This window comes from Choristoneura fumiferana, chromosome 19 (genome assembly GCF_025370935.1).
Source record: "Choristoneura fumiferana chromosome 19, NRCan_CFum_1, whole genome shotgun sequence".
Taxonomy (NCBI): domain Eukaryota; kingdom Metazoa; phylum Arthropoda; class Insecta; order Lepidoptera; family Tortricidae; genus Choristoneura; species Choristoneura fumiferana.
The window spans coordinates 10,066,422-10,093,744 of NC_133490.1; the positions used below are offsets into that span (position 1 = coordinate 10,066,422).

General features: G+C 38.8%; 2 protein-coding genes across 3 annotated transcripts in view; one reads left to right on the forward strand and one right to left on the reverse strand.

The window, feature by feature from the left end:
• Positions 1-9,614, forward strand: part of Itpr (Inositol 1,4,5,-trisphosphate receptor) — a 185,009-nt gene extending 175,395 nt beyond the window's left edge. Inside the window, exons 52-59 of the mRNA XM_074102562.1 lie at positions 288-460; positions 1,259-1,423; positions 2,210-2,387; positions 3,494-3,714; positions 4,309-4,474; positions 5,631-5,791; positions 6,984-7,148; positions 9,132-9,614. Coding sequence (XP_073958663.1) covers positions 288-460; positions 1,259-1,423; positions 2,210-2,387; positions 3,494-3,714; positions 4,309-4,474; positions 5,631-5,791; positions 6,984-7,148; positions 9,132-9,224 — 1,322 coding nt within the window. The 3' untranslated portion in view covers positions 9,225-9,614. The remainder of the gene's footprint in view (positions 1-287; positions 461-1,258; positions 1,424-2,209; positions 2,388-3,493; positions 3,715-4,308; positions 4,475-5,630; positions 5,792-6,983; positions 7,149-9,131) is intronic.
• A 482-nt stretch (positions 9,615-10,096) lies between these two features.
• On the reverse strand, positions 10,097-26,323 carry LOC141438672 (achelase-1-like). Of its 2 annotated transcripts, none has more exons than XM_074102559.1 (8): positions 26,242-26,323; positions 24,141-24,289; positions 22,958-23,043; positions 20,758-20,822; positions 20,027-20,229; positions 19,430-19,589; positions 17,377-17,528; positions 10,097-16,727 (listed from the first exon to the last, which is right to left on the reverse strand). In XM_074102559.1, exons 1-8 carry the CDS (start codon positions 26,282-26,284, stop codon positions 16,629-16,631), a joined length of 957 nt encoding a protein of 318 aa, XP_073958660.1. In that variant the 5' UTR covers positions 26,285-26,323; the 3' UTR covers positions 10,097-16,628. The 2 variants fall into 2 exon arrangements, with proteins under 2 accessions (XP_073958660.1, XP_073958661.1); XM_074102560.1 differs by lacking the exon at positions 26,242-26,323 and adding an exon at positions 24,971-25,073.
• Positions 26,324-27,323: the final 1,000 nt, after the last annotated feature.

Genomic DNA, 27,323 nt, shown 5'->3' on the forward strand with positions numbered 1-27,323 from the left:
AGACGGCATCACACCTAACCGCCAGTAAACACTAATCGATGGATGGTGAAACAGCCCCTTAATGTAGCGAAATGGCCAAGCCACATATTTTGACTAAGGTGTAGGAGTGTGAAGTTAGGCCTTGTAGATTTAGGGCGTGTAGAGTTAGAAGCCCTACATAAGATCTGATAACTTTTTGATAGTGCGAGTCATATGATGTCGTCTTGGCAACATTTTACATGAAAAGTTTTTGGGGGGTACATATTACTTAGTGGAGACCGTTCTTTATCTTAGTTTGTTTGTTCCAGAGCTGGGGCAGCACCTGTCGCTGGTGGTGTGGTGCGTGTCGTGCGTGGCGGGCGCGCTGGTGACGTGGCTGCCGCGCTCCAGCGGCGTGCGCGCGCTGCTCGCCAGCGGCATCGTGCGGCTCATCTTCAGCGCCGGCCCCGAGCCCACGCTCTGGGCGCTGGGCATGCTGACCGTCAGTATACTGATACAGCCTGCCCACTGCGTGTAGCGGCGCGCGCGTGACGTGGCTGCCGCGCTCCAGCGGCGTGCGCGCGCTGCTCGCCAGCGGCATCGTGCGGCTCATCTTCAGCGCCGGCCCCGAGCCCACGCTCTGGGCGCTGGGCATGCTGACCGTCAGTATACTGATACAGCCTGCCCACTGCGTGTAGCGGCGCGCGCGTGACGTGGCTGCCGCGCTCCAGCGGCGTGCGCGCGCTGCTCGCCAGCGGCATCGTGCGGCTCATCTTCAGCGCCGGCCCCGAGCCCACGCTCTGGGCGCTGGGCATGCTGACCGTCAGTATACTGATACAGCCTGCCCACTGACGTGTAGCGGCGCTCTCGTCACGTCTCTTGCTTACAAACCCGTATAGACGTTGTCCGTCTAACTGTCTGTGAAAACCCTTTTTCTCAGGAACGCGTGGAGATTGCAGCTGGTATTAATTATCGAATACTCCAAATACTCAGGTTTGCTGTAAGGGGTCCTGCTATCCCGTGAGGAACCCCAAAACAAAGTGCTGACCGCGGGTTCATATCGGCGTACTTGTTGAAAATTATAATGTATTGTATGTCACAGCTCTTTTTTTCTCTGAACTCATCAAATGCTCAGAATTGTTATAAAACAAACCTAACCTAACCAAAGTTAAACAAGATGATCATTTAACGCAGCCGTTGTAACTAAATATCTTATCAACACAACTCCCCCAAACACTACCAATGCGCCCTTTCGCGCTTCACAATCACCGCCCTTCCAAACCCCCCTTCTTTCTCGCAGATAGTGGTGAAAGGCGTGCACCTAGTGTCCATCATGGGTAACCAGGGAACGCTGACGAAGACGCCGCCGCGCGTGCTGCGCGACCCCGAGCTGCTGTACCATGGCGCCTATTTAGGCTTCTGCTTCCTCGGCATCTGTTGTCATCCCTTCTTTTTCTCGGTGCTGGTAAGTCAAAGTAGATACTCGTAGCTCTTTATTGTATTGAATATTGTGACAAAGTTCGCAGAAAGTTGAACAGAAAGGTTCTTAACTCATTATAAATGTGGCCCGGTAATTATCAAGTCATTTGTATCCGATGAATGTGTTGTCGTCAAAACTAAACGTTTATGAAAAACTTCGTATCTGTGCAATCAGCCACTGACGAGTTCCCTCATGAGGCGACGACCCTGGCTGCAGCATCAAGTTGTCTATCCATATGATCGCATTGTCATAAATTGAACAATCATGCAATGTTTCGTGTTTGTGCCATAACCTATTAAGGAGTTGCCTCCTACGGAGACAATCCGGCCGGATCACCAGGACGTCACTGCCAGCTTATTGTACTGTCACCAGATTTACATAAGTATGCCAAATCTCAAGGCAATCTGACCACTGAAAGTAGGTCACTCACAACTTAAATTAAGCTTTAAAATCTTCCTTTACGTAAACATTTTATAGGTGGCCTATCGAAGACAGAAATCAAAGCCATAAAAGCATAAAATATTTGTTGTTTTTGGCAATACCTAGTTTTTGCATATATCCACATACGCTACATCTTGGCTACTCATAAAAGTTTAAATCCTTACGTCACATTTTTGAGGCTTTCAGATGCATTCCTTCTACTATAGACATAATTTGTAAGCTCAAAAGGAAAAATGATCTTTCTCTAGTCCTAATTCTGGTGGCTTGTGGGAGCTAGGCGTCAAACCAATCAAACACTTGATACTTGACACTTGTTTCGTTGTCCACCAGCTCTTAGATATAGTGTACCGCGAGGAGACGCTGCTGAATGTGATGCGGTCAGTGACCCGCAACGGGCGCTCCATCCTGCTGACAGCTGTACTGGCCCTCGTGTTGGTCTACATGTTCTCCATCGTGGGATATATGTTCTTCCGGGACCATTTCTTGCTTAACGTGGATCGGTTGGATGGTGAGTCGACAGCGTTTTATCAACTAACTCTTGCCCGCAACTTTTTTGCGATTAATTAGTTTACCGAGCGTCTGCGAGAACTACAATTTTTCAGGATGAAAATTATTATTATAATGTCCTTCTCATGGTCTCTAGCTATCTGCACACGAAATTTCGACACGATCGATTGAGTACTTTAAGCGTGACAGCGTAGCAAGCAAACTCGCATCGCATTCATAATTTTAGTTAATATGATAAATATAAGAAGCCTGTCAAGGTGTTTAAATTTGTCGGACCACATCCTAAAATTCTGTACAATAGAGATATGTTTCAGTATTTTCACTGCTTCTTCGGATGTTGTTTGTGTATATCACAGATATAGATTACACTAGATAACGCAAACACCTCAATCTGTATGAAAACCAACCGTGTCACTTTTTTATATCTACTGTGACGTCTCAAGAGCGAATTAGCGATGTGAATGTCCGCGCAAAGTCGTTTCAAATGCGCCGCCCGCCCGCGCTGTGGGGCTCGAGACAGTTACTAGTCATGATTTGTCAGTTAGCGGTCAGCCTTTATATGGGGCCAACCCCGACGTTTGGTCGGGGTTCGAACACGCGAAATGGATGCATTTGCGTAATCTAGTGTAATCTATATCTGTGGTGTATGTTGTTTGCCATCCCTTTCGAATCCAGCCGATACGATTGTGCGGGTTAATTACATTTGAATTTGAATTTGACATGGATTGTACATAAGGTCCATGTCATAACTCTTACTCTACATTTGAATTCTGAACTTGACATGGATTGTACATAAATTCCATTGTCGTAACTCTTTTCATACTCGGCTGGGTTCGAAAGGGCTATAATATCATTAGGTTAAATTTATTTTGTCCATCGCCCTTGTTAACACTTTTAAAGCTCCCTATTTTCATATTTAGGTATTTAATAGTTAAGTTTTTCTTAATTAATTTGAGTATTCTACAGCGACTGCCCTCCTGAAAGACAACAAGGGGGCGTAATCGCCCGCGTTGAGGATCCATGTTTAATGCAGATCTCTGATGACAATTAAATAATAAACTATCGTCAGCATAGTTTTTTTTTAAACATAATCGTATTGTTTGCCAGACGACGACGACCCTCGCTACGACATGGACACATGCACCGATGACCCCGCGAACAAGTACGGCGACAAGTCGCAGTGCACGCGCGGCCGCTTCGTCAGCGTGGGCGGCGAGCTGCGCGAACGCAGCTGCGACTCGCTCATCATGTGCATCGTCACCACGCTCAACCACGGCATCCGCAACGGCGGCGGCATCGGGGACGTGCTGCGCGCGCCGCACAGCTTCGTGAGTCACGCGTACACACACACACACACACACACACACAGTGCTCATCATGTCGTGGCCAAGTCTTCAAATTGATCACTTCATGATGTGGCCGTTATTTTCATGAAATGGTTGTATTTCATGTAGACAACTCCTCCTCTCTGACTCGTAGTGACATTGTTTATTATTCATTACGCATATTTTTTTAGTAAATTAATTCAGAGCAATGTAATTATGTTTAGTTCTTTCATATGGACCTCCGCAAAGTAACGACTGATCGAACAAATTATTAATATATATTGATAAATCAGATTTATTCTTTTATAATCCTCAATTTTTCCTATTATTGAGAGTAGACAGAATATCATCGTCACAACAACGTTAATTTAACAACAGCAACAGCATATCGTCACTACTTTTAAAAAAACTCGTAGCTCAAAACAGATAATTTTTCTGAGTGAACTTTATAGACATTACATTAGAAGGTTCAATTTTGTTGACATATTGATTTTAGATACGAGATTTTTTCAAAGTAGTGACGATATTTTTAATGATGGTTTATTAATTAATTTATTGTTATTCTTTATTTCTAACTGGTTGTCGTTGTCATTCCAGGAGCCCCTGTTCGTTGCACGCGTGGTGTATGACCTCCTATTCTTCTTCGTGGTGATCATTATCGTGCTCAACCTTATATTTGGCGTCATCATCGACACCTTCGCTGATCTGCGCAGTGAAAAGCAGCAAAAGGAACTGATACTGAAGAATCATTGCTTTATTTGCGGTGAGTTGTTTTAAATGATGCCGCAGAGTCCGCAATGAGGTTTATGTGTTTTTTTTTCTATTTTAAGATTTGGCTAAAGGAGAAACTGGCCGAAGACATTAAATTTAAACCATTTTACATGATTGGGATGTCCCAATTTTTGACATCATGTAATAAATCGAAAACCATTCGGAGAAATAGGCTTTGTGAAGCGTTTTCAGAAATCAGATTCCAAAAATGTGATAAACTGAATTAAATAAACAAAACTTAAGTAATGACCCTCATTTGACCCCTGCAGTGTCTCGTCACAAAGGCAGTTATAAATCAGGTCTACACTCTTAAGCAAATCGACAGTTTGAAATGTTACTGTCCTGCTTATAATAGCAAAGAGTGACAAAGATAGAACTTTAATCACATGATGCGCACCCGGCTTTAAACAGTTGTCATTTATCGTAAAGTCCGAAATGTATACGAGTATTTCCAATGTATTTTTACAAATTAAAATATTTAATTACTACGTTACAAGTAAATACAAAAGAATTTAAATATCAGATTTTAATAAAAGATATCTATTTATTATCACACCATTAAACAAACATAGGAATTATCGAAGCTAAAAGAAGAGAAATAAATAAAACTATTTGTCATGGTTCATTTAGGACCCTAAGGCGTGCTTGAATTATTGTCAAATTGTAATGCCACAGATTATGTTATGTACGACCTGAATTTTTAAAGGCAATGGAACGTGGCTGTCTCACTGTGACGTCATCCAGCGTATTTCGTAAAAAAATATAAAAAATTAAATACTCATCCAAATTCAAAATCAATGAAAATGGTATCTTAAAATATCCTATTCTTTCCAAAAATAAAATAAAAACTATAGTTATTTTTTTTTGGTGCATTCCAATTAGAGAAAATGGCGCAAAGAACTGAATCCCCCCTCGGTCGTCCCCTGGACAACTCTTTCAAATTGGTGGTGGTTAAAATTGATCGAGCGTTCATTTACATCGTAGTTAGACGCCCATTATTTTATGGAGCACATTAGGAGCATATATTGTTACAGTTTTTTTTTTAAGAAACTCACTATTATCTCTTGGTCAACGGGACAGAGGAACAGACAAAAAAAATGTTGATTGTCCCATTTAGCGATTGTGTTATTGTGTTTGTGTATGTACAGGGCTGAACAGGTCCGCGTTCGACAACAAGACCGTGTCGTTCGAGGAGCACATCAAGAGCGAACACAACATGTGGCACTACCTGTACTTCATGGTGCTCGTGCGGGTCAAGGACCCCACCGAGTACACCGGCCCCGAGAGCTACGTCCACTCCATGATCAAGGTATAACTGGATAACTTACGGGTACAGGGGTACGGGGGCCGATGCCGGCACTACTTGGAAGGTTCTGGCCCTTCGCTGGCAGCTACTGTGGCGCGCTCGCTTTGCTCGTCATCGTACCTGAATTGACGGTAAAAGTGACCAATTACATTATTAAAATCTGTTATAAATAAGACACATTTGGTCCTTTCCAGTGTTGGTTATATAAGATAGTTATGTACCGGGAAAAATTGTGGGTAGTTTGGAAACGCATGTGTTTATATAAGCGTTGGTAAGTCGTAAACCAGCCACCGACTTTTATTAACATCTTGAACATGGCGCAGTCGGAATAAGGAACTAGAAACGCAGTGTATATTTTACAGTGGAAGTAGCGAATACATCCTGTAGAACGCGTATGATAGCAAAAATCAAATGTCAAGAGGGATTGACCATTGTGTTTTATCGACTATTTCAGTTATCGATTTTTCGCATGTTACTGACTTTTAACATTATTCTGTAACATTTGACCTCTTGCATGACCATTGCATTTCTTTATTAAAATAAATTACGTCACGTCACGTTTGATATTTGATGTCGCTTGAGTTTTCATATACGTATTATTTTTATTAGGTTCCCGTGTTAACGAAAATGGTTAATCGTAAAAGAAAAACGATTAACAAATGGAATAATGTCCTTCTCTTAATTTTAAATTATTCTTTATTTCTCTTAGTTTGAATGGTGACAATGTAGAAAAAATAATGACAGTTCTTTGTTACAACAAAGAAGATGAAGAAAATATAATAAATTAGTACAGATATAGATTCCGATTCTCTTATTTCAAATGAAGGTTAGTCTATCGTCAGTTAACATTTCCGTTTCGGTTTTATTTACAAATTGTAACAAACACACAGGTCTATTTTTTTTTTGGTAGTCTATAGTGTCCCACTGCAGGACAAAGGCCTCCCCCATTACAGGTCTAATTGCATTACCTAAAACATATCGTGCTAGCTGACAATTAAACATCGACAGTCGATAAAACACAGTAGTCAATCCCTCTTGACATTTGATTTTTGCTATAAAAATTCCGCTCCTTGATGATATAACGTTTATTGTGGGAAATAAACGTGTTTTATAAATGGAAGCCGCATTGCCACCGCCAACGCCGTTGTTCATGGTATAATCGTGTTTAAGTAGTGTTTTATATGAATGTTTATAGAATAGTAACCTGGAGTGGTTCCCGCGGCTGCGCGCGCTGTCGCTGATGGGCGGCGGCGAGGGCGAGGGCGGCGACCTCGAGCTGCGCAACCTGCAGGCGCAGCTGGAACGCGCGCAGCTGGCCGTGCACACGCTCACAGACCTGCTCACTGAGCTCAGGGACCAGGTGCGACAACAAATATTAGCTAACTTCTTATAGCCAAATGTAACTAAATAAAAGAAAGAAAGGTTTATTTGGTTCCATCAGTACCACCGCCGTACAGTAATAAGACTAAGGAGCTGTTTCACCATCCATTGATACACTGATAACTGGCGGTTAGGTGTGATGCCGTCTCTATTTGTTTTGTTCGAATAGACGGAGACGGCATCAAATTTAACCGTCGGTTAACGCTAATCAATGGATGGTGAAACAGCCCCTAAAACTGACAATAAAAACTAAGTTACGTGGTGACACGACAGGACATCAAAAAGGCGGAGGCATATGTTGCCACACGTTATGTATAGCAACGCTGGTTTTCTGTGGAGCCCACACATTATAATTCTTCTCGACTTCATTACGTCTTGGAATTCCAATGTCTAGCTTCCGTCCCCATCATATCAGATCAGCTCAACGGTGCCATTGTATTGTATTGTCATCAAAACTACACATAAATACCAAGTTTCGTATCAATACAAAACAAATGGGTGATGTGATAACCTAACCAATAAAAAGTTAGAAAATCCCCGACATTGTCACTTCAAAGTTCAATGTCTCAAAAACCGCTGAACCGATTTTGATGAAACATGTCTAAGAACCATCGCTAGATATCCTGCTTTCGAATAAAAAACCGCATTAGAAGTGGTTCACCCGTTTAAGAGCTACGGTGCCACAGACAGACACACAAACACACATAGCGGTCAAACTGATAACACCCCCCTTTTTGCGTCGGGGGTTAAAAATCAAATTGAAATCCTTTACAATCCAACCAATTCAATTCAATGAGGGCTATCGTTTTTTGTCTCACTAGATGGCGCACTGTTGCGTGAGGTTTTTAAGTATGGCTTTCAAAGTCTGTTATTGCGGGCGTGAAAACAAAGTTTAGATTAAAATCATATTTAATACACCTTAAAACCGTACTATAAAAATATCGAGAATGCCACAGTGCTGCATAGTCCCCGTTTTGTTCGGAAAAAAGGGAGGACATTTCATTGCCCCGGAACGCATATTTGCCATAATTAATTTCAGATATTGCAAAATATTCACAAAAATATTCTAATTATAAATAAACCCGCGTAGCTCACCCACTATGAATTTGACATTTTGAAATTTGCTACAAACCATACGCGATAGCCCTCATTCTTGAAAGTATAGCTCCATCGACACTATCGATGATTCCGCCAACATCGAGGTTGGAAAAGACACTATCAACTCAACCATTTGACGAAATATTCTGAATTAATTTTTGAAACACGATGTATAAAGAACCCTCCTGTGTACCGATAGCGATGAAACCCTGTAGGGCCAAAAATGAACCAGACAAATAAGACATGTCAGAGATTCTTATACTTTTTTTGTGGATGATATACCCATATTAGGTCTTACCACCCGGTAAGACCATATGAAAAGTATGTCCAGATCGCTACCACCATAATCGGTAATTAGGAAAAAAAGAAAGGATATAATTAGGAAACAACCTAACCAACTTAGAAATTATCAAAAAACCTCAACATTGTCAAGATTTTTTTTTTGAATCTTTTTGTATATTTTATTTCAATTCCAAATTTTTACTTTTACGGTCATCCCGTAAAACCTAAATTGAAAATACAAACTGACCAGCAGTGGTGTAGCGGTATAGCACGCGGTACGGAATACCGAGGACCTGGGTTCGATTCCCAATGCTGGTCTTATTTTTCTGGGTTTTCTGTGCATCTATATTTCAGTTTGTATTTTCAACTCAACATTGACGTTTCAAAGTTCAATATCTCAAAAACAGCTGAGCCGATTTTAATAAAACAAATAAAAACCACCGTAAGAAAACTCGCTTTTGTCTAAAAAAATTACAACTTGAGAGCTACCATGCCACAGACAGACATTGGCATCAAACTTATAACACCCTTCTCTTGCGTTGGAGGTTAAAAAACAACCATGAAAGATTTTTCCCTCCCACAGATGACCGAACAAAGGAAGCAGAAGCAGCGCATAGGGCTGCTTAACTCCACTTCAGCATACCTCCAGAACTTGCAGATGAACCTGCCGCCGTGAGCGACACCCCACGAGGATACATGCCTGGGGGAGGGGGGACAAGGCGGGTTCACACGGCTACAGAAACAGGGTAACACGCTAGGAAACTTGAGGGAAATATGATATTGAAGTTTGTTTTAGATTCAAAGCGCTGCGTATAGAAGCTTTCAATTATCGAAACAGTCAAAATACGTGGAAATTTTCGAAGAAATCATTGAACACAGATTTTTACTTTTTAATGTGCAAGTTACGGATTTTTTCCAAAGAGTTGGAAAAGTCCTCGGAAATTTCTGGAAACATTTCACAAGAAATGTAGGAAATTTAAATTTAAGAAACAAGTTTCAATCCCCGTTCTAAATTGTGAGAAGTTTCCGAAATTTTCCTGAAAAAGTCCGCAAATTTGGAAAGTTTCTTTTGGCATATTGAAACTCCACAAAGTACCACCTGAATCTATCAAAAAATTAACTTCATTATGAAATTTTATTAGTGGTAGTCTAGCCACCCAACGTTACTGTGTCCGTCGTAGTAAGGACTAGCATTAACTAACAACTCAATGCCGTGTAGGGTCTATGGCCCATTAACACTCAACAGTGGAGTTAACAGTACCTTACTCCAATGCTGATTTTGAGCCACAGTCTCTACGCAGGCCAACGAATAATAGAACAACATTTGTATTTATATCTTTACAAAAAAATATGCTATGAAAGTCAGGAACTTGTTAACCTTTCCCCCTCATAGATGCGGTTACCAGTAGTTTACGTAAAACCGTACGTAAATTATTATAGCAAAGAAGTAAATACTTATTAATATAATGATAAGATTACATTTCCTATTTGCTCTTATGATCTTTGAATTACATCGGTACTAAATCATTAGGCAGTTTAAAATTTAAAAAAAATAAAGGCAAAATGACGGCTACTGACCTTGGAGTATCGTCATTTTCCACAATTATGTCAAATAACTGTCACATTGACTAAGATCAATAACTGTCACATACATAACGTTATCAAAGGGTCCATATTGACTAGCATAATTGTTGAAAGTCATAATATAAAGTTTGCCATAACCCTTTTTTCGCTGAATCTATTAATTGTTCAGAATTGTTATAAAATGAAATGTATGGTTTCGACAGGATTTTTTTTACGACAAACAAAAATTATGACGAACACATTATGACTTTAAAAAACGGAGTTTTTGAGAATACTCTCATATTGGTAATACGGCATAGTTCAACATAATTGTCGTTCTTACTGTGTTAATAATTTGAAAATTTCTGTCTAATGGTTTAGATCGATCGATAGTTAAATTATGCTCAATCATGTAAAGCAATATTTATTATTCTAAGGTAACTCGTTGAAATTAAACTGGTGTGTCATATGCCATCCCAACCTCTATACAACTCGCACAATCGAATATAGACACAAGTGTCTAGATAATAAGGATCGATATCGATTAGAATTAACATGATTCCGATAAGTTTAATATAATGACGCTTTTTAAAAGAATTAAGGTTTCTGCGACGGGCGAGTTGGCGGTGTCGTAAGGTCCGTTTGATCACTTTTTCACATTTGCGTCACGTTTATGATTGGTTAAATAACTATATGAGCCAATCGCAAAAGACTTAGGTACGGTCGGTTCCCTAACTTATGTATCCACTTTTTTCTACTAGTTGCATAGAAAAGTGGATACTTATGTTAGGGCACCGACTGTACAGTGGGGGTAGGAAAACCTTCGTCAGTTATTAAATTGATTCCTTTGTAAGTCATAGACTCTTAGTACGTTTTGAAACCAAAGTACTAAGTAGACAAGTGCATATAAAATTATACTTACTTGTCATGATAACAAGGGTCAAAATAGTATACAACTCTAACGTCGTGTACTTATCTAGTTTCATATCAATACTACACCTTTTTAATAAACAACTTGGTAAGAGTTTCAAACAAATAATGTTCTATTTAATTGTCAGTGTTTGTCAGTGCCAAGGTGTAGTGGTAGGGTTGCTATGGTCACCTTTAAACAAGATTATGTTTAGCAGGTTGACAGGTTGACGCAATATGTCATATTTAATCGGTAAAGCAGACTATCGCTCGTACTGGGCAGAAGAAAATAGATCTTAAGGTGACGAACCTTTTTTTACTCCGACTGTACGTCAAACGGACCGCTCGATATTAACGCCATCTATCCATATTTCGCCTGACAAGAAACCCTCATTGAAAAGGAAAAATTATGGAAAAAATAGATTTTGAGCAAAATATGTAATTTCGTAGGCCATCAGATCAATCCGTGAATTGTGATAGAAAGTCAGAAGTAAACAATTAAAATATAGTTTTTTCTGATTGATTGAAAGCCGCTACTGGTAGGTTACAAAAAATAAGTTAAACATAATACTGTGTTTTACAAAGAGAGAGAAAAAATCAAAACTTTAAAAAACTTCCTTTACACGAATATTAATCAAATAAAAATACAGAATTTCTGTAAATCTTTTACTCATAAATATGAATTTATGAAAATATTTTAACTTAATTATAGATCAAATCATTCTTATGGAAAGTTAACTATACATATTAAGGTAGCGGACGTAGAACTATAGTGGACATATCTTCTATCAATGATATTTAGTAGCTAGTAATGCATCTCATACATAAATATACTTTTACACTTTTACCGGTCCTGTAAAACTAAAGGATCTATTGAAAAAACAAATGGTCAAAGATTCTGCTACTCGAATCATAAATCAAATATTTTTTCTTAAATTAATATTTCTGGAGTGTCCATACTTTTGCAAACTTACGTAGTACTAAGTATATAGTCACAGTTATAATGTAACTTCTTATATTGACTTTAAAGTCTTCATATAAGAGCTAATAGGTGACGTTAACATGTCTGTTATTCAGTCATAATAGGTTAACGAGATAAGATGATTGTATTTACCTCTCTTTCGCACTCGTCTAGTATGAATAGGAGGTGAACATTGATCACTCGGATTCTCAAAAACCTATGCCACTTAGTGATAGAAAAGTGTGAATTTAAGACATTTTCTTCCGCTGTTTTGTTTAAATATATTACAAAATCGTGATGTGATTGAGATATCTGTTATTTCGTAACTGTCGTGTTACGTAAATATAAGTATATGGAGTAATTGTAGGCTTCATTCCTAGTCTCGTCACGGTCTTATATTATCCAATGCTATAGTCAAAAAATACCAGCCTTTAGTTATATTTCTAGGATATAACTTTATAACCACGACTCTCATAATAATATGAAATTTCACCGGATTCTATGATGCTTTCTGTGAAAAAAAAACACTCATTTTACCCAAAAATCCGTAATTTTTAGAGATTATATATATTATATTATATATGCTCTCGCTGCATGTATTTATTCAGATTTTTGCCTCTTTATAAGTTCGTTGTTGTGACAATCTTTTTTTCCTTTATTTGTACTAGGTAATACATCTACAATAAACATATTTTATGCTATGAAAATATGGAACTCGTTCGCCTTTCTCGCTCTTGTATAGGTTACCTATAGTTTACGACAATCTTTTTTTTTCTTCTAAATGGCCTCTGCAATGTCTTTCATGTATTCAACAGGTTGCGATTTTTTTTTGACAAGAATTGCGTTATTCCCTAGCTCAATTATCTGAAGTTGCTACCATTTTGTTTTGATTACAAATAAGCTATTCTATAACGTCATTATGGGATTTGCGATAATAAAGTTACCTACACCAGTATCTCTTATCTATTACTACTATAGCTATGAATTTAAATATGTATATACATATGTATTTCTTAAATCAGTCCTTCAACTTTTCTATCATTAACTTGGTTAGTCAATGAATAGAATTTATAATTGTTATAATGGGGAGCTTTACTTTCCTAGCATGCTCCGTGTGTTCGGCCATGCTAGTCCGTCGTAGTTGTTATTGTTGATTATTACGTATGATATTACTGTGGGCCAACTAGTAAACGTTTCATTCTACCCTACTCTAAGATTATATGTTTTATGTTGAATATATCTTGTTATCAAAGAATTTTAATGTGGTCAGCAGTTAAAAGGTATGGTCCGGAAGGTATCAGATTATTTCACCGACTGTTTGACAAATATATCTCTCAAACGTATTTGGTAATCTTTTATTATTTACAGGTAACTTCTAAAAAATATATAAACTTTAAAAGTGTCTTATATTAACACTTATATACTACTGTTCGCGGATAATAAATGTTTTCCTAATGTTAAGTTTGTGAAATAATTATTGAACCGTTCTGGACATGTCTTAAATTTTTCTGAACAATATTCTTTGAGTATAGTATGCTGTATAGTCAGACGCAAATCGATACGCTGGATATAGACTAAGAGAGCGACAACACTGAAATTCTTAACCTCTCGAGGTACTTGTCTGTGTAGCCATGCCGCTGATTGTACAGCGTTCTACATGTGATAATCTACATGATTAAATGCTGACTGTACCTTCTTCCGCGGTAAGGCTCCCCTCTTGTTTCGGACGTGCAATATGTAATAGCTCAAAATCTGTTACCTATTTACAGTAGTTAGAAGAAATCGATTTTTTAATTCAAATCTTGTAAAGATCTGAATTTTTTCTCTTTATCGTGTGACTAAAATGTATTTTTTGTTATAATTTCTTTATTTTATTATTATGGGTATAGTGTTTTCTATGTGGCTGGGAGCGCGTAAGAAGTCTTTACTTCTTGTGCCCCCTCTGGTGGCCGTTTGCTCGGTAGCTTTAGACCGCGTGATAGAACAAGGTTAATTAGTATAACAAAGTATTGATCAACGTTAATTTAGTACGTTCCTTTAAAATAAATCCCTGCAGGATATATCATAGAACATTCAAAACTATTCTGAAATATTAAGTCCTGCAGATGCTAGAATTAGGGCTAAATTTCTGATATTTTATGTGACCGACATCTCTGTCTACTCAGTCAAATTAAACAGAGACGGCATTACAAAATATGTCACACAAAATATCAGGAGCTCAATAAGTGGTCAAACAAGTCCTTAGTGTATGGGTGATAAATATAGACAACAGTACCGTCAAAGTTTGTTAATGAATGGACGTATAATAATTCTACGCGAACAACTGTTTATTTAATAGTCTAATGCTACGACGAGCGGCTTTGTAGGTTAAGTAATTGTTTTCGACGAAACAGAGGTTGTTCAGTAAATGACAAATAGATATATGACAGAATGATCTAACATAGCGTAACAAATGTAGTAAGCAAACTGTTCCTTTGGGTCATTGTTTTGGCGTGCTGAAGTAAAAACTGGAAAATAAATCAAATACCTGTGAATTAATTTAAGATGAGAGAAAAGGTATGAGGTTGGATTTATTAAACAATATAGCTCATATCAAGCTCGTAAGAATAGTCTTATAGTTATGCGCAAACAAGGAATAAGATCATAATTATATTTAAGCTAAAATGTGAACATCATGTGTGTACATCAAACTTGGATCACTCAAAACAATGACCATGCATCAACACCAGTGCCATCTCTAGTGTCAACACACAGCAATTCCAAACAAACAAAATATAACATGCCAAAAAAAATAACGTTCGTTCCTCACATTATTTGTACTTAACTCTTCGTTATTGTAAAATATATGTCAAATATTGTATTTTTAGTCAAAGGGCTATGATATGTTTTATCGGTGTGACTGTTTGTTTGTATACGTCTTCTCTTGAACTTATTACCTCTAAGCGATCTTCTTTTACCAGTGTTTAACCAAAAATAAGATAACTTTTGTATTATCACAGTAAATAACGGCACCTATCCTTTTTGCACTACAATGAAAAAAAGGAGACAGATGCTCGTATGATAAACTGAGCATGCTTACCTCTTAAAAGCTTCTTTTCTACTTATTTTACATTCCCAATGAACTTTCATATAACATATTTTATATCTGAATCAGTTACCGCTGACCAAGTCTTCTAGATCTCTTCTTATACTATATGAATCTTTATACATAACAAAAACTTTTATAGCAATATTATCGTATTTATTGCACATATACATTCCTAGTGTATTTTTTATATAATTTATTATATGTTAACTTAGCATTGATCTGTATTTTGGAATCTAGAAACTAAATTATTGGATCTTATATTTGTACTAACGTAGGCGCGGGGTCGCGGGCCTGCCCGGCTCAACACGGCGCGTCTCATGTCGTGTCTTACCGTGTCGTGCGCTCGCGACCGTTCGCAATGTTTTATTGTGATGTGATGGCCGTTGTGATGTTTGCAATAAAACATGTTTTGTTTTACTGAAAAATAAAGATATGGCACAATTTATTGTTTTATTTATAAATTCCTGAACATATACTTCGTCTTTTTTTAGCATAAAATAAGGTAAACAATCTTGACGAGTCTTTTTATTGAAAAACTTTTTTAAAAAACAGTAACTATTACTTATGATACGAAAAGAATGTAAATGGTCATATTTACTTGCTAATTGTTACATATTTGCTGTGACTTATTTTTCAAGTGTTTTTCAATAAAAAGACACGTCAAGATCGCTTGCCGTCTTTCTAATGCTAAAGAAAATTAAGTATACTATGATGCGTAGATTATATAGGTTGTACAGCTATAGTAAATAATGTATGTATGTAAAAAGACTGATCTCAATCGGAAAATGACGGTACCTGAAGTGTCAATCAATTATTGTATTAAATGTGTGACATTTTCCTATCCGTTATATGGAACTTTATAATTTAGTGTCAAATCTAAAATTAAAATTTGAACGTCTGTACAATACAATACGATGGAAAACTATAAAGCGGCGATCACACTGAGTCGTTCACCTAACGCGGTCGCCGATCTTGTTTCAAACTACTTAGGCCAACGAACGTCGTCTTATTACTACACAAGGTTCTTTACACTTTTGTGGTCGCCGCATGCAGCATGCAGCGAACGACTTAGTGTAATTTCCGCTTTATGCACTATCTGTATTTGTATGCAGGGACCCCTACTACCTACACAAAATGAAAGTTAACTATGCGTTTGTTGTAATTACGTACATAATCAGGTATATTTCACTATTAACGAGTAAAAAAAAGCATAATCACTACATTTTCAATAAATCCTGTGAGAAATGTCACTAAGCTGATGATATCGCGCGAGTTGCGGGCAACCGGTGGATGCAAGTGGCGACTTATCAAACCCGTTCCAAGGGGAAGGCCTCTGTTTACCAGTGGACGTCTTCCGGCTGATAATGATGATGATTATTAAACAAGAAAGTCCATGAAATCTGTCTTAATTGATTTTACAAATTTAAAAGTCCTGTTAAATATATTTTTATTCAAGGGAAAGACATACTTAAAAATTACTCGTCAGTAATAAAAAAACATTTATTAAAACATTTAAAATTATATTTACAAAATTGCCTATTATTAAAAGTACTGTTTTATTATAACTTATTACTAAATAGTGAAGGTACGATCACAGACAGTAGAAGAAGACAGACGCTGGCGTGTGAAAGAGACGGCGCTCCGTTGAACCGTGTTATCTGCAAAGAACGAGCTGTTATAATCGCATGTTGGAGAAAAAACTATTATAGGTTATTTTCACATTTTTTCCTAAGAGTCTTAAGGGTTTCCTACGCGATGTAGACCCCCATTAACTTTATGAACTTCAATTTGACACAATTACCAGAATCATGAACACGGGTACTTAAAGAAATTGAAATATCTACAAATCATCCAGTCATTTTAGTGTGAAAGAGTAACAAAAACAACGATAGGTACAGTCAAGTTCATAAGCTTGTGATCAAAAAATTTATCAAAAATATCTAAACACGACTGTATTGTTAACGGCGTAGAGGCGTGTTCAGATAGTTTTGATCAAATTTTTGCTCACAAATTTATGAACTCGACTTACATAATCACAGGTTGGGTTAGAACTGCGAACCCTACACAAAACGAACCGCTGTCAGAAAAGTAGTTTAAGTTAGAACTGCGACCCTCACTGTCGCAAAGCCGTGCATCGCTTGTAAAGAGTATATTAGGAATTCTGTACATAAATAAACTAATAAATATTACAGTAGTACAAATAGTAATAATTAGTAGTAGCAATAGTTTAACAGCGTGCTTGTAGGTACTTTTATTATTCAATTGGGTTCTGGGTAATTAAGAAGCTGTCAAAGGCTGAAAACATACCGTGGAGTTGATCCAGTTGGTGTAAGCGGAGACGCGGGCGTTGACCCCCGGGTAGGTGGGCAGAGCGCAGCCCTCCCCCCAGGAGGTCACGCCCACGACGACGCCCGCGTAGATGACCGGCCCGCCGCTGTCCCCCTGGCAGGCGTCGCGACCTGCAATGGATAAACAAATGGGTTTGAGGTTCACGTACGTCTATTAGTAGGATGTTTATTAATTGGACAAATCCTGGTAGGCTGACGGGTTGCCTAACTCATCAACGTCCTGCTCTAAATCTTGGACCTAGAAAGCTGAAATGTTGCAAAAGGCCGATTTTCTAAAATGACTACGGGATAGGCAGTTCCAAAACGGGGGATGAACCCACGGGCGTACGCTAACTACAGTTTATACCCTAAGTGACCCATATTTCGAATGGCATTTTTTTAAAGCGATATCCCACAAGTACGTACAAAAGATTTGTAGTTCTATTTTAAAGTATTCACTCCAAATTTGCACGTCTGCAACAACAAAGCAAGCAAGAATACGACGAAAAGAATCCGGCGAAAGGGGAACTAAACTATTCTAAATGAACGGTAATATTAATTAAAGTACCTATTTAATCGTAGCAAAGGTCAATAGAAAGGAAGGTCTGAAAAATTAAATTCGAATTTCTTTTTATACAGACTAAACACGCTGGAAAAAAAAATCACAGCAGTAATCTCAGGGCACTCCGCTGGTTAAATAGTTACTTATGCATTTCCACTGTGCTGTCATGCTGTTGCTTAGTAATATACTCGTACGATGATGATGATTCATACCTAAATAGTGGTATCTGATACATAACCATAAAACTATATACTTAGCAATTATGATACCACGAATTGTAAAACCACTCAGTTTTTATCTGATAAAAAATGTCCTTTTTATTTACATGTAACATAGCTTTGATGGAGAACATGGCTTGAAAATCCAGACTAAGTACGGTATTTGACAACTGTTGAATTCGCGATACCCTGTAAATTTTTTAAAAGTGTAGATACACAGACAATGTTTAGCGAAGAGATAAATTAATTCGGTTGAAAATTCGATTTATAGCGACTTTTTTGAAAAATCTCTATTTCTGTATTTTTCTGAAACGCTTTTCTCTGTGCAGCAAGTATGGCGCTACTTGCGTGTGACGTCATCGCAAATAAGTCTTTCTCTGTCTAATCTTGAATTTCAAACCTTTATAACTCTGTTATATTTAAAGATAGCTTGACAATTGTTTTTCTGTTCGATAACATGCATTGTCAAGCTTTAATTTATAAAATAAATGAAAAATAGTCAAATACCGTATTGTATAATATTTCCAATAAATTACACCTATAATTCTGAGATAATAATAGATACCGCAGCAGTGGGACGGGCGGGACATATATGCTGAGCGGCAAAAAATCTGGCCCTCAAATGTAATAGGTATTTTTTTTCATCACACGTGCTCGTAAACAGTGTCATAACATGCAGGCTACCTTGGTTGCAACCCCCCAAATAAAACCCTCGACCTTAATGTGCTTGTCATGAAACCCGTGGTTGGTAAATGAGTCATTGCGCGTACAAATTTTCTTGTCATGAAGCCCAAGGTCGGTAAATGAGTAAATGCCCGTACTGATGGTGCTGCGCATGGCGTAGCAGCAGGACCACATGCACACGCGGCTCAGGCACATGCTGAGGGAGGGGGAGGGCGGCGCTGCCAAGAGCGCAGCCTAAGGTATCGCCAATATTTGGAACAATTATATTTTTTCTTTTACAAATATAAAATTTTACTCGCAAATGTGATGAAAAACATTGTATGTCGCACGGGCGGTAGGTACTAGAATTACGAACATCGACTCATTAAAGCCCTTAGTCTTCGACTTCGGGCTTCTAATAGACTCTCGTTCGTAATTCCTTAATTACCGCCCTTAAGACACAATGTACTAATGTAGAGTGGGCCAAATTTTGTGTCGATGAGTATACAAGGTGGATGAGGACGGGGGACCTTCCCGTAAACAGGTATAAAAAATGTATGGTCTAGAATGATGATGTATATGTCTGTTACCTCCAACATCCAGAAGTCCGGAGCATATCATGTTAGTGGTGACGGGGAAAGGTTCGTTCTTGATATACTCCAGCTGTCGGTAGCGCGCTGCACACGTGTTCAGGTTGACGGTGTACACGGCCACTTGGTTCAGGACCGGAGACGCCTGGTTCACTCCCGCCTGTAATTGAAGACCTCATGAGTGAGCTTTATATTTGTAGAAACTAGCAGGTCAAGAACAAACGGCCGGATTGACCATAAGGCAAAGTAAGTAAACTAAAGGCCCCACATGTGCCATGTGTACAAAACAAAGTGAACATTTTGTATCCACAATGACGCAACTATTAACGATTACTTTTTTATAAAAATGAATGCAGAAAATAGTCAACTCTGAATATCACAACTCAAAATCTTACTGCGGTTATGCATTTTCTAAAAAATCTAAATTTCCCGAAAACGGTGAGATTTTTAATAAGGTCTGCAGTTCTCTATATTTGGTAGATGACATGCCCACCTAGGGGTAGCCCTTAAGTGTGTCGTACTGCTTACGGGACACCCTGTATACTGAGGTGGGCCGCATATAAGGGCCGAGACCATGACGATGATGAGATGACTCACATTAGTACGCCCCCAGCCGACAGCAATCACAGGAGCATTGTCGGGCACCTGGTTCCCCTGCGCCGGGAGGAAGGCCAGCGCCACCCGCGCGCTGAGGGTCACAGTACTGGCCAGCACCACCACGGATATGTCGTTGTCGCGCGCCCAGCCCACGTTGTAGCGTTCGTGGTTCACGATACGGGAGACACGGCGTGTGGTTCCCCCTGGATATAGAAAAGTGGCTAGAATTGTGGAGTGTAGGCGGCACTTTTCATAACTTTTGGGTACAGTCGGTGCCCTAATATAAGTATCCATTTTTCTAAGCGACTAGTATGAATAAGTGGATATACAAGTTAGGGAACCTACCATACATGCATATCAAATTTAAACTCAATCGGACCACTGGAAGTAGGTAGGACTTCTTAATATTTGACCCATAGTTGCTAAAACGATAATTTAAATAAAAGCTTGTGAACAAAATGCTTCTTCTTGTCTATCCGACGTACATGTCCGGATGTTCTTAGGTTGCATTTCTCATCCATTTGTCGTGAAATTTTGTGAGCAGATTCGACAATGTATACCTACTCGTACCTATTGATGGATTTTTTGTCGATTTACTTTTGGAAATATTTTAAAAAGGCGGTCCCGTAGTGATTGAAAACGAAATAGACAGACTCACGAGGTCACAACTCACAGAGCTGCTGTAGTTTAGTTTCAATTAAATATTTTTTATTTTAAAACAACAAACTTACCGCTGTTCAGTTGTGCCGTCCCCACCCTAATTGTAAAGAGACTCGTACTGTACAATACGCCTCGCCTGGAAAAATAAATACTGAAATATAATTTACCGCTCTACCTTAATAAATAATAAATAAAAATAATGGGACACTTGACACCAATTACCTCGTCCCATACTGAGCAAAGCTTGTACTATGGATACTAGGCAACGGGTAAACATACTTATATACATAAATTGAATTGTATGTATTGTATTGTATTACGTATTATAAACTCTTTATTGTACATAAAACATACATACATACATATTAAACGTCCAAGACCCGAGAACAAACAGTCGTATTATTCATACATACAAAAATCTGCCCCGGCCGGGAATCAAACCCGGGACCTTAAGCTTCATAGTCAGGTTCTCTAACCACTTGGCTATCCGCTCGTCAAACAACACATTGACTAAAACAAGATATTTACCTTTGTTATAGATTACGTAAGTAATAAGTACTTACAACATAACAGGTTCAACAAAACACTAACCTGCATCGTTAACCTATGTAGGTACCAGTCGGTAATGTTGTAAGTACTCCACACCACACCCATTCCGTACGCCACAGTCCATTGCGCAGGCGCGGATCCAGCCCTTAAAAAGGGTTGTGGTCTCAACCAAGTCACAGCCACCCAAAAATCGGCCAAATGTGAGTCGGAGTACGAACTCGCTCATGATGAACAATCATGACTCATGAACGACTTTTGAAAGTGTGTTGTTACTATTAGGGTTGTGGGCGTGCCCATTGTGCCCACAACGGTGAACCCAACCTTGCCATTTCGGCTTTATTATTCGAGTGTGACCCCGAGCGTGTGGTACACAAATCTGGGAAATTCCTATTAAACGACAATGCAATTCTGCGAAGTGACAGTAAGTATGCGACGTATCGTGTTCGATAATATCTAAGTATCTATGTGCGAAGTTAAACGTAAGGATCGGAAAGTGGTTTGAAAAACGGAAAACACACAAACATCGCTATTAAATAAACGCTTGTATTTTATGGATACTTACTTCGCACAAACGTGCACCAACTGTCAAACGTTTCGTACGTACAGTCACCTGCTAAAATATCTGACACGTGCCACCGGCCCTAGAAATAGAGTCGTATCAGATATTTATGCACGCTTGTTGTGTCAGATAGTGGTGCTGGTGACTGTACGAGTAGTGTCGACGATAGCATCGGGAAAGTGTCTTAATCTATTGGATGGAGTGAGGAGCACCGAGTACGGCCTCTGTTTAACAATCTACTGATATGAAAACCGATTAAAGTTTGAGTCAATTATCAAAGTCCATCTTGATTTTAAAAAGTAGTTCCGCAATGAGTTATTCAGTGTTTATTTTAGTAGATATTGGATACTTGAGGCTTATCAAACCCACTTAATTTTAACAACTTCATGATAATTCATTCCAAAACTTTTGAAAAGGTTTGATAGTGAGAACTCAGATCACGGATCCACTTAGATAATAATAACACGGCAAGGGTGAAATTCAACTTGTAAGATTTGAAGACAACTTTGAGACTAAGTTTGAGTATCTATCTATAAGTATGACTATTATTGGTCTCAAAGTTTTCTTCAAATCTAGGCTTACAAGTTGAATTTCACCCTTGACGTTGCAAGTTAAAACATAAATACAACCAATTTAGAGAAGTTGAAAAACCCCCAAAATCATCATATCAAAGTAATAACTAACCTAACCTGTTTTTATCAAACAATTGCTAAGAAATACCTAACAAGGGAACTATCGGTCTATCCGTTTGAGAGCTACGATGTCACAGACAGACAGACAGACATTGGCGTCAAAATTATAACAACCCTCTTTTTGCATTGGATGTTAAAACTTCTATAAAGGGCCAAGCGCCGTGGTAGCCCAGTGGTTCGACCTATGGCCTCTCAAGCAGAGGATCGCGCGTTCGAGCCCGAACTAGCACCTCTGAGTTCTTCGGAATTTATTTGCAAAATTACAGTTCAAATTTACCATGACTTTTTCGGTGAACAAAAATATCGTAAACATAGGAATACGAAGCAAACGGATCGTCCATGTAAAATACCCAATACGCACTGTGCCTGCGTGGAAACACAACTCTAGCACTTTCATTCTAAGCAGCTTGTGCCCAGCAGTGGGCCATAGCTGGGGTTGTCGATGGAGGAGCGGAGTGTTGGTCAACTTACGAGTCGACGAAGCAGTGCGCGGCGGAGAGCACGTGCCGCCGCGTCACGAGGGACCCGCCGCAGGAGAGCTGGTTGCTGGCCAGGATCTGGGGAAGGTTGACTGTTTACCACTGATATCCATGGTAATTCAAAGAATTGATTAAAACGGTCGAACCATTTGATTCCTGACTGACCCACTGTAGAACGTCTCACAGTAGGTAATAAGTGTCATAATAAATTCCCTTGTCAAGCAATGCGAGGTCACTATGACTTTTTCTATGAAAAGGTTCCACAGTGGATCACGATTCAGTTGGTTCGAGTGTACACCGTGCCTACTTATTATTTTCATGGTTAAATACTTACAGCTTAACAAGCATTTATAAAAAGTATCTCTTATTTATTAGACATTGAAAATTCTTGTGATTTTGTCGTGTTATTCTCTCATATTCATGGAGACATACAAGCGATAACCCTAATACCTAAAACAGTATCTTATTTTACTATATTGATAATTGACTACTTGGTCATTCTACAGTCACCAGCATTAATATCTGCCTTCCGGCCTGTCTATATATATAGACTCGTATCAGATATTTACCTATGCACGCTTGTTGTGTCAGATATTGGTGCTGGTGACTGTACAAACTGGGTACTTGGAGATTTTACGAATTTGGCGTAAAACGCCGGAGGGTCTACGACTACGGCTCTACGCCATATTTACCTACTAACCCTTTCGAACCCAGCCGAGTATGAAAAGAGTTATGACAGTGGACCTTCTGTAGTACAATCCATGTCAAATTCAAATTCAAATGTAATTAACCCGCACGATCGTATCGGCTGGGTTGAATAGGCTAACTTAATAGGACGTATGTCTAACGTTTCTAACGCTCGCGATCGCAATCAAATGACAGTTTTTGTATGCGAAATCTGTCATTTGATCGCGATCGCGAGCGCCAAACACGTTAGGCAATACGGCCTCAGAAACGTTAGGCAATATAGACCTCCAACATTGTAATTACGGTAGTACTTCCGACATTGTTATGTAAATCAAACATAGCTAGGAACCCCACAAGGAAATTCACTTTCACTTAAAATAACCGCATCGAAATCCTTCAGCTTGAAAGTTACGATGCCACAGAAAGATAGAGACTGACGTTAAACTTAAAAAGCCCTCTTTTGGCGTCGGGGGTTAAAAATAGCATACCTGTACAGCATAAGGATAGCTCTCGATAGCCGCAGGCGTCCCTCCGATGATGCGTGAGCCGGGCGCCGCGCCCTCCGCCGGGGCCTCGGGCGCGGGGGCTTCCGCAGGCAGCTGCACTACGGTCAGGTTGTACTGCTCAGCTGTCGCTGCTACAATTTAAAAAAAACTTATACTTAAGTAACAACAGATCAACGTGTTCAGGGACGGCGAATGTACCTTACTCCGTGACAAGAGGCAAAATTTTCTTCTTTTGTAGGACTTCCTCCAGTATTTTTTCTTAAGCACCTAATTTATTATAAGTATAAATATTTCAACGGCCTTTGCATCTGAGACAGATGATTTAAGCATTATCTCAGCGACAATTTCTCCGATGACTGAACAAGCCTATGCGGGAGCGACATCTCCGACCGCACGACGGGCACTAAAGAGCGGTCGGGCTCGAAGGGACGATTTAATTTAATTGAGGTTGCAAAATACTTAATGCAAACCAAACGCGTGCAATACTCCGACTATACTTTATATAATTGGCGCCTGTTGCGCAATATTTATTTGGTTACAAAAGCTTTGCTAATATTTTTGGTCAGGCGTCTATTTAAACATAGTTTAAAGATCTGGCAGTGAAGGAAGTGATTTCTAATATCATTCCGAATAAAATATCTAAATATTGCGTTTTATATTATAACTAATTTCAGGTGCAATTTTATACACCTTTCCTACCTTTTACCACCTCACTGTTTACTGTGACTGTTGCTTCCTGCCGAAGCCACCACTACCTAAATAGCTGGTGATAGGTATGTTTATTTATTTATTTCAATCACTTAAACAATTACCATTAGAACGTGTTAAGAACATAGGACGGTTAAAAAAAGTTTTTACAAAATAATGAACGTCTGGCCGTCGCGGGCTCTTGTTCTATTTATATTTATTTGTTATTGCTACAAAAGGCGTTTAAAATATAACGTTATCATGTACTAAATAATCGCATTAAAGATGTTCTACTTAATAAAATAACCCTCCCCTCCTTCGGGCAGTCGGGTAGTATAAGTTCTTATCTTATCATGGCGACATGGTAATCGGATTAAATGTTAAGAAATAAATAGGAACCAAATTTACTCTTTTTTCCACCGATCTACGATAAATGAACAATACAATCTTGTGGTAATACCGCACAATAGGACATGGTTTAATAAAATGTACTTACTTCGGAAACTGAACTCTGTTGAATACATAGGTCTGTACCTGTGTATTCAACTATGTATTGTACTGTTACAAAAGACTTGCCCAACAGTTAACCTTGATTCTTCCACCAAATATTGTTTAAAATGTTACCATTTTACAAAAGCGAATACCAGTGGTGAATCTAGTTGGATCGAAATGATTGCGACTTGTTTTTTAATCGTGGTAGGATAATGACAGGCATTATGCAAGGTCCGCCCGGATTGCTACCACCATCTTGCTCGCTAATCCTGCCATGAAGCAGCTTTGCTTGCACTGTTGTTTCGGCGTGGAGAGTAAGACAGCCGGTGAAATTACTGGCACTTGAGGTATCCCATCTTAGGCCTCTAGGTTGGCAACGCACCTGCAATACCCCTGGTGTTACAGATGTTTATGGGCGGTGGTGATCTCTTACCATAGGAGACCCACATACTCGTTTGCAATCCAGTCGAATATAAAAATATATTTTACCCGCGCGGACAAAACGCTCAAATATTCACATACGACCACAGTATATATATATATATATATATATATATATATATACCTATATACGTCCGACTGCTGGGCACAGGCCTCCTCTCAGAACAAGAGGGCTTGGGCTATAGTTCCCACGCGGGCCCAGTGCGGATTGGGAACTTCACACGCACCATTGAATTGCTTCGCAGGTTTGTGCAGGTTTCCTCACGATGTTTTCCTTCACCGCAAAGCTCACACAATAACATATATAAGCATATACTGTCATACGACGAAGCAAATAAAGGCATACCGTTGTTGTGATGCAAACAACACAATACGCACCGATTTCTGTGTCGTAAAATTTTGGTAGTAGTTTTTTAAACCATCTAAAATACACTTTTAGAATTGCATATTTTCTTTAACTTACAGTAGCAACTCCCGACCACTAGAATCACAAATATTTGCCACATGATCCACACCTGAATCACCACCACAAACAGTCGGGCGACGCCGGCCGACAACTGATATACTAACCTTATCAGTTATCAATACTCATTATCAGCTATCTATAAAGCATTCGGAGAATCTCCTATGAAGACATAAAAAAATAAGAAAACAAGTCTAGTGGTCTTAGCTAATTTAAACTTCAACAGTCGGGACCCATTCAATCGTGACCAGCTCAAAAATTCTTAGTACGTAATGGGTCCCGACTGCTGAAATTTACGTTAGCTACTTAACAGAGTTCTAGACCATCGCACTACGTCCACGTCTTGTTTTCTTCTTTTTAGTATTTTTTAACGCAATCGGGTTTTGATTTTTTTAATTTATTGTTTTTTTTAATGTAATGATATGAATTCTTGTGATCTAAATTAAATGTTTTTTTTTTCATTTATTCAATAAACTTTTCCAAATCACAACACTGGGAGGTATCGGCTTGGTCTCTAGAACTAAGTAGGTAGAGGTCAAGAAAGTTTACAGATCGATTCTATTTCTTCTATCATGAGAAGAAGAACTGCTGGAGCGATTCTAAATTATTTTTTTCACTAACAGAGAACTACGCAACTTTACCTTTAACCCATCCATTGCCGAGCGCCATAGTATGTAGGTACTTTGCCGCGATGCCAACGCTTCTGCAGAACAGACGCCCATCGCCGTCAGCGGCATCCAGAGAAAGCTAGACGCCCATATCAGCGTCAGCGGCATTATTACATGAGAGTCCACCAAGACGCTGATGAGCGTCAACGGCACTGAATGGGTGCTACGTGCTACTAAGAAAATGAAATGAACTATGAAATTGGAAGCAGAGCCTACTTAAAATTACTCTTTAAAAAAATCTATTTCAATCTTTTACATTTCCCCGATTTCTCTAACTCGATTGCAGTCAATAATCTTCAAGACTCAGATTGGCCTCATAGCATGACTTCCCGTTGATACTTAAGTAATCTCACATCTGGACGGATCCAAAGTGAATTCGTTTATCAATCTTGGAGCGAACAATAATTTAGCTTT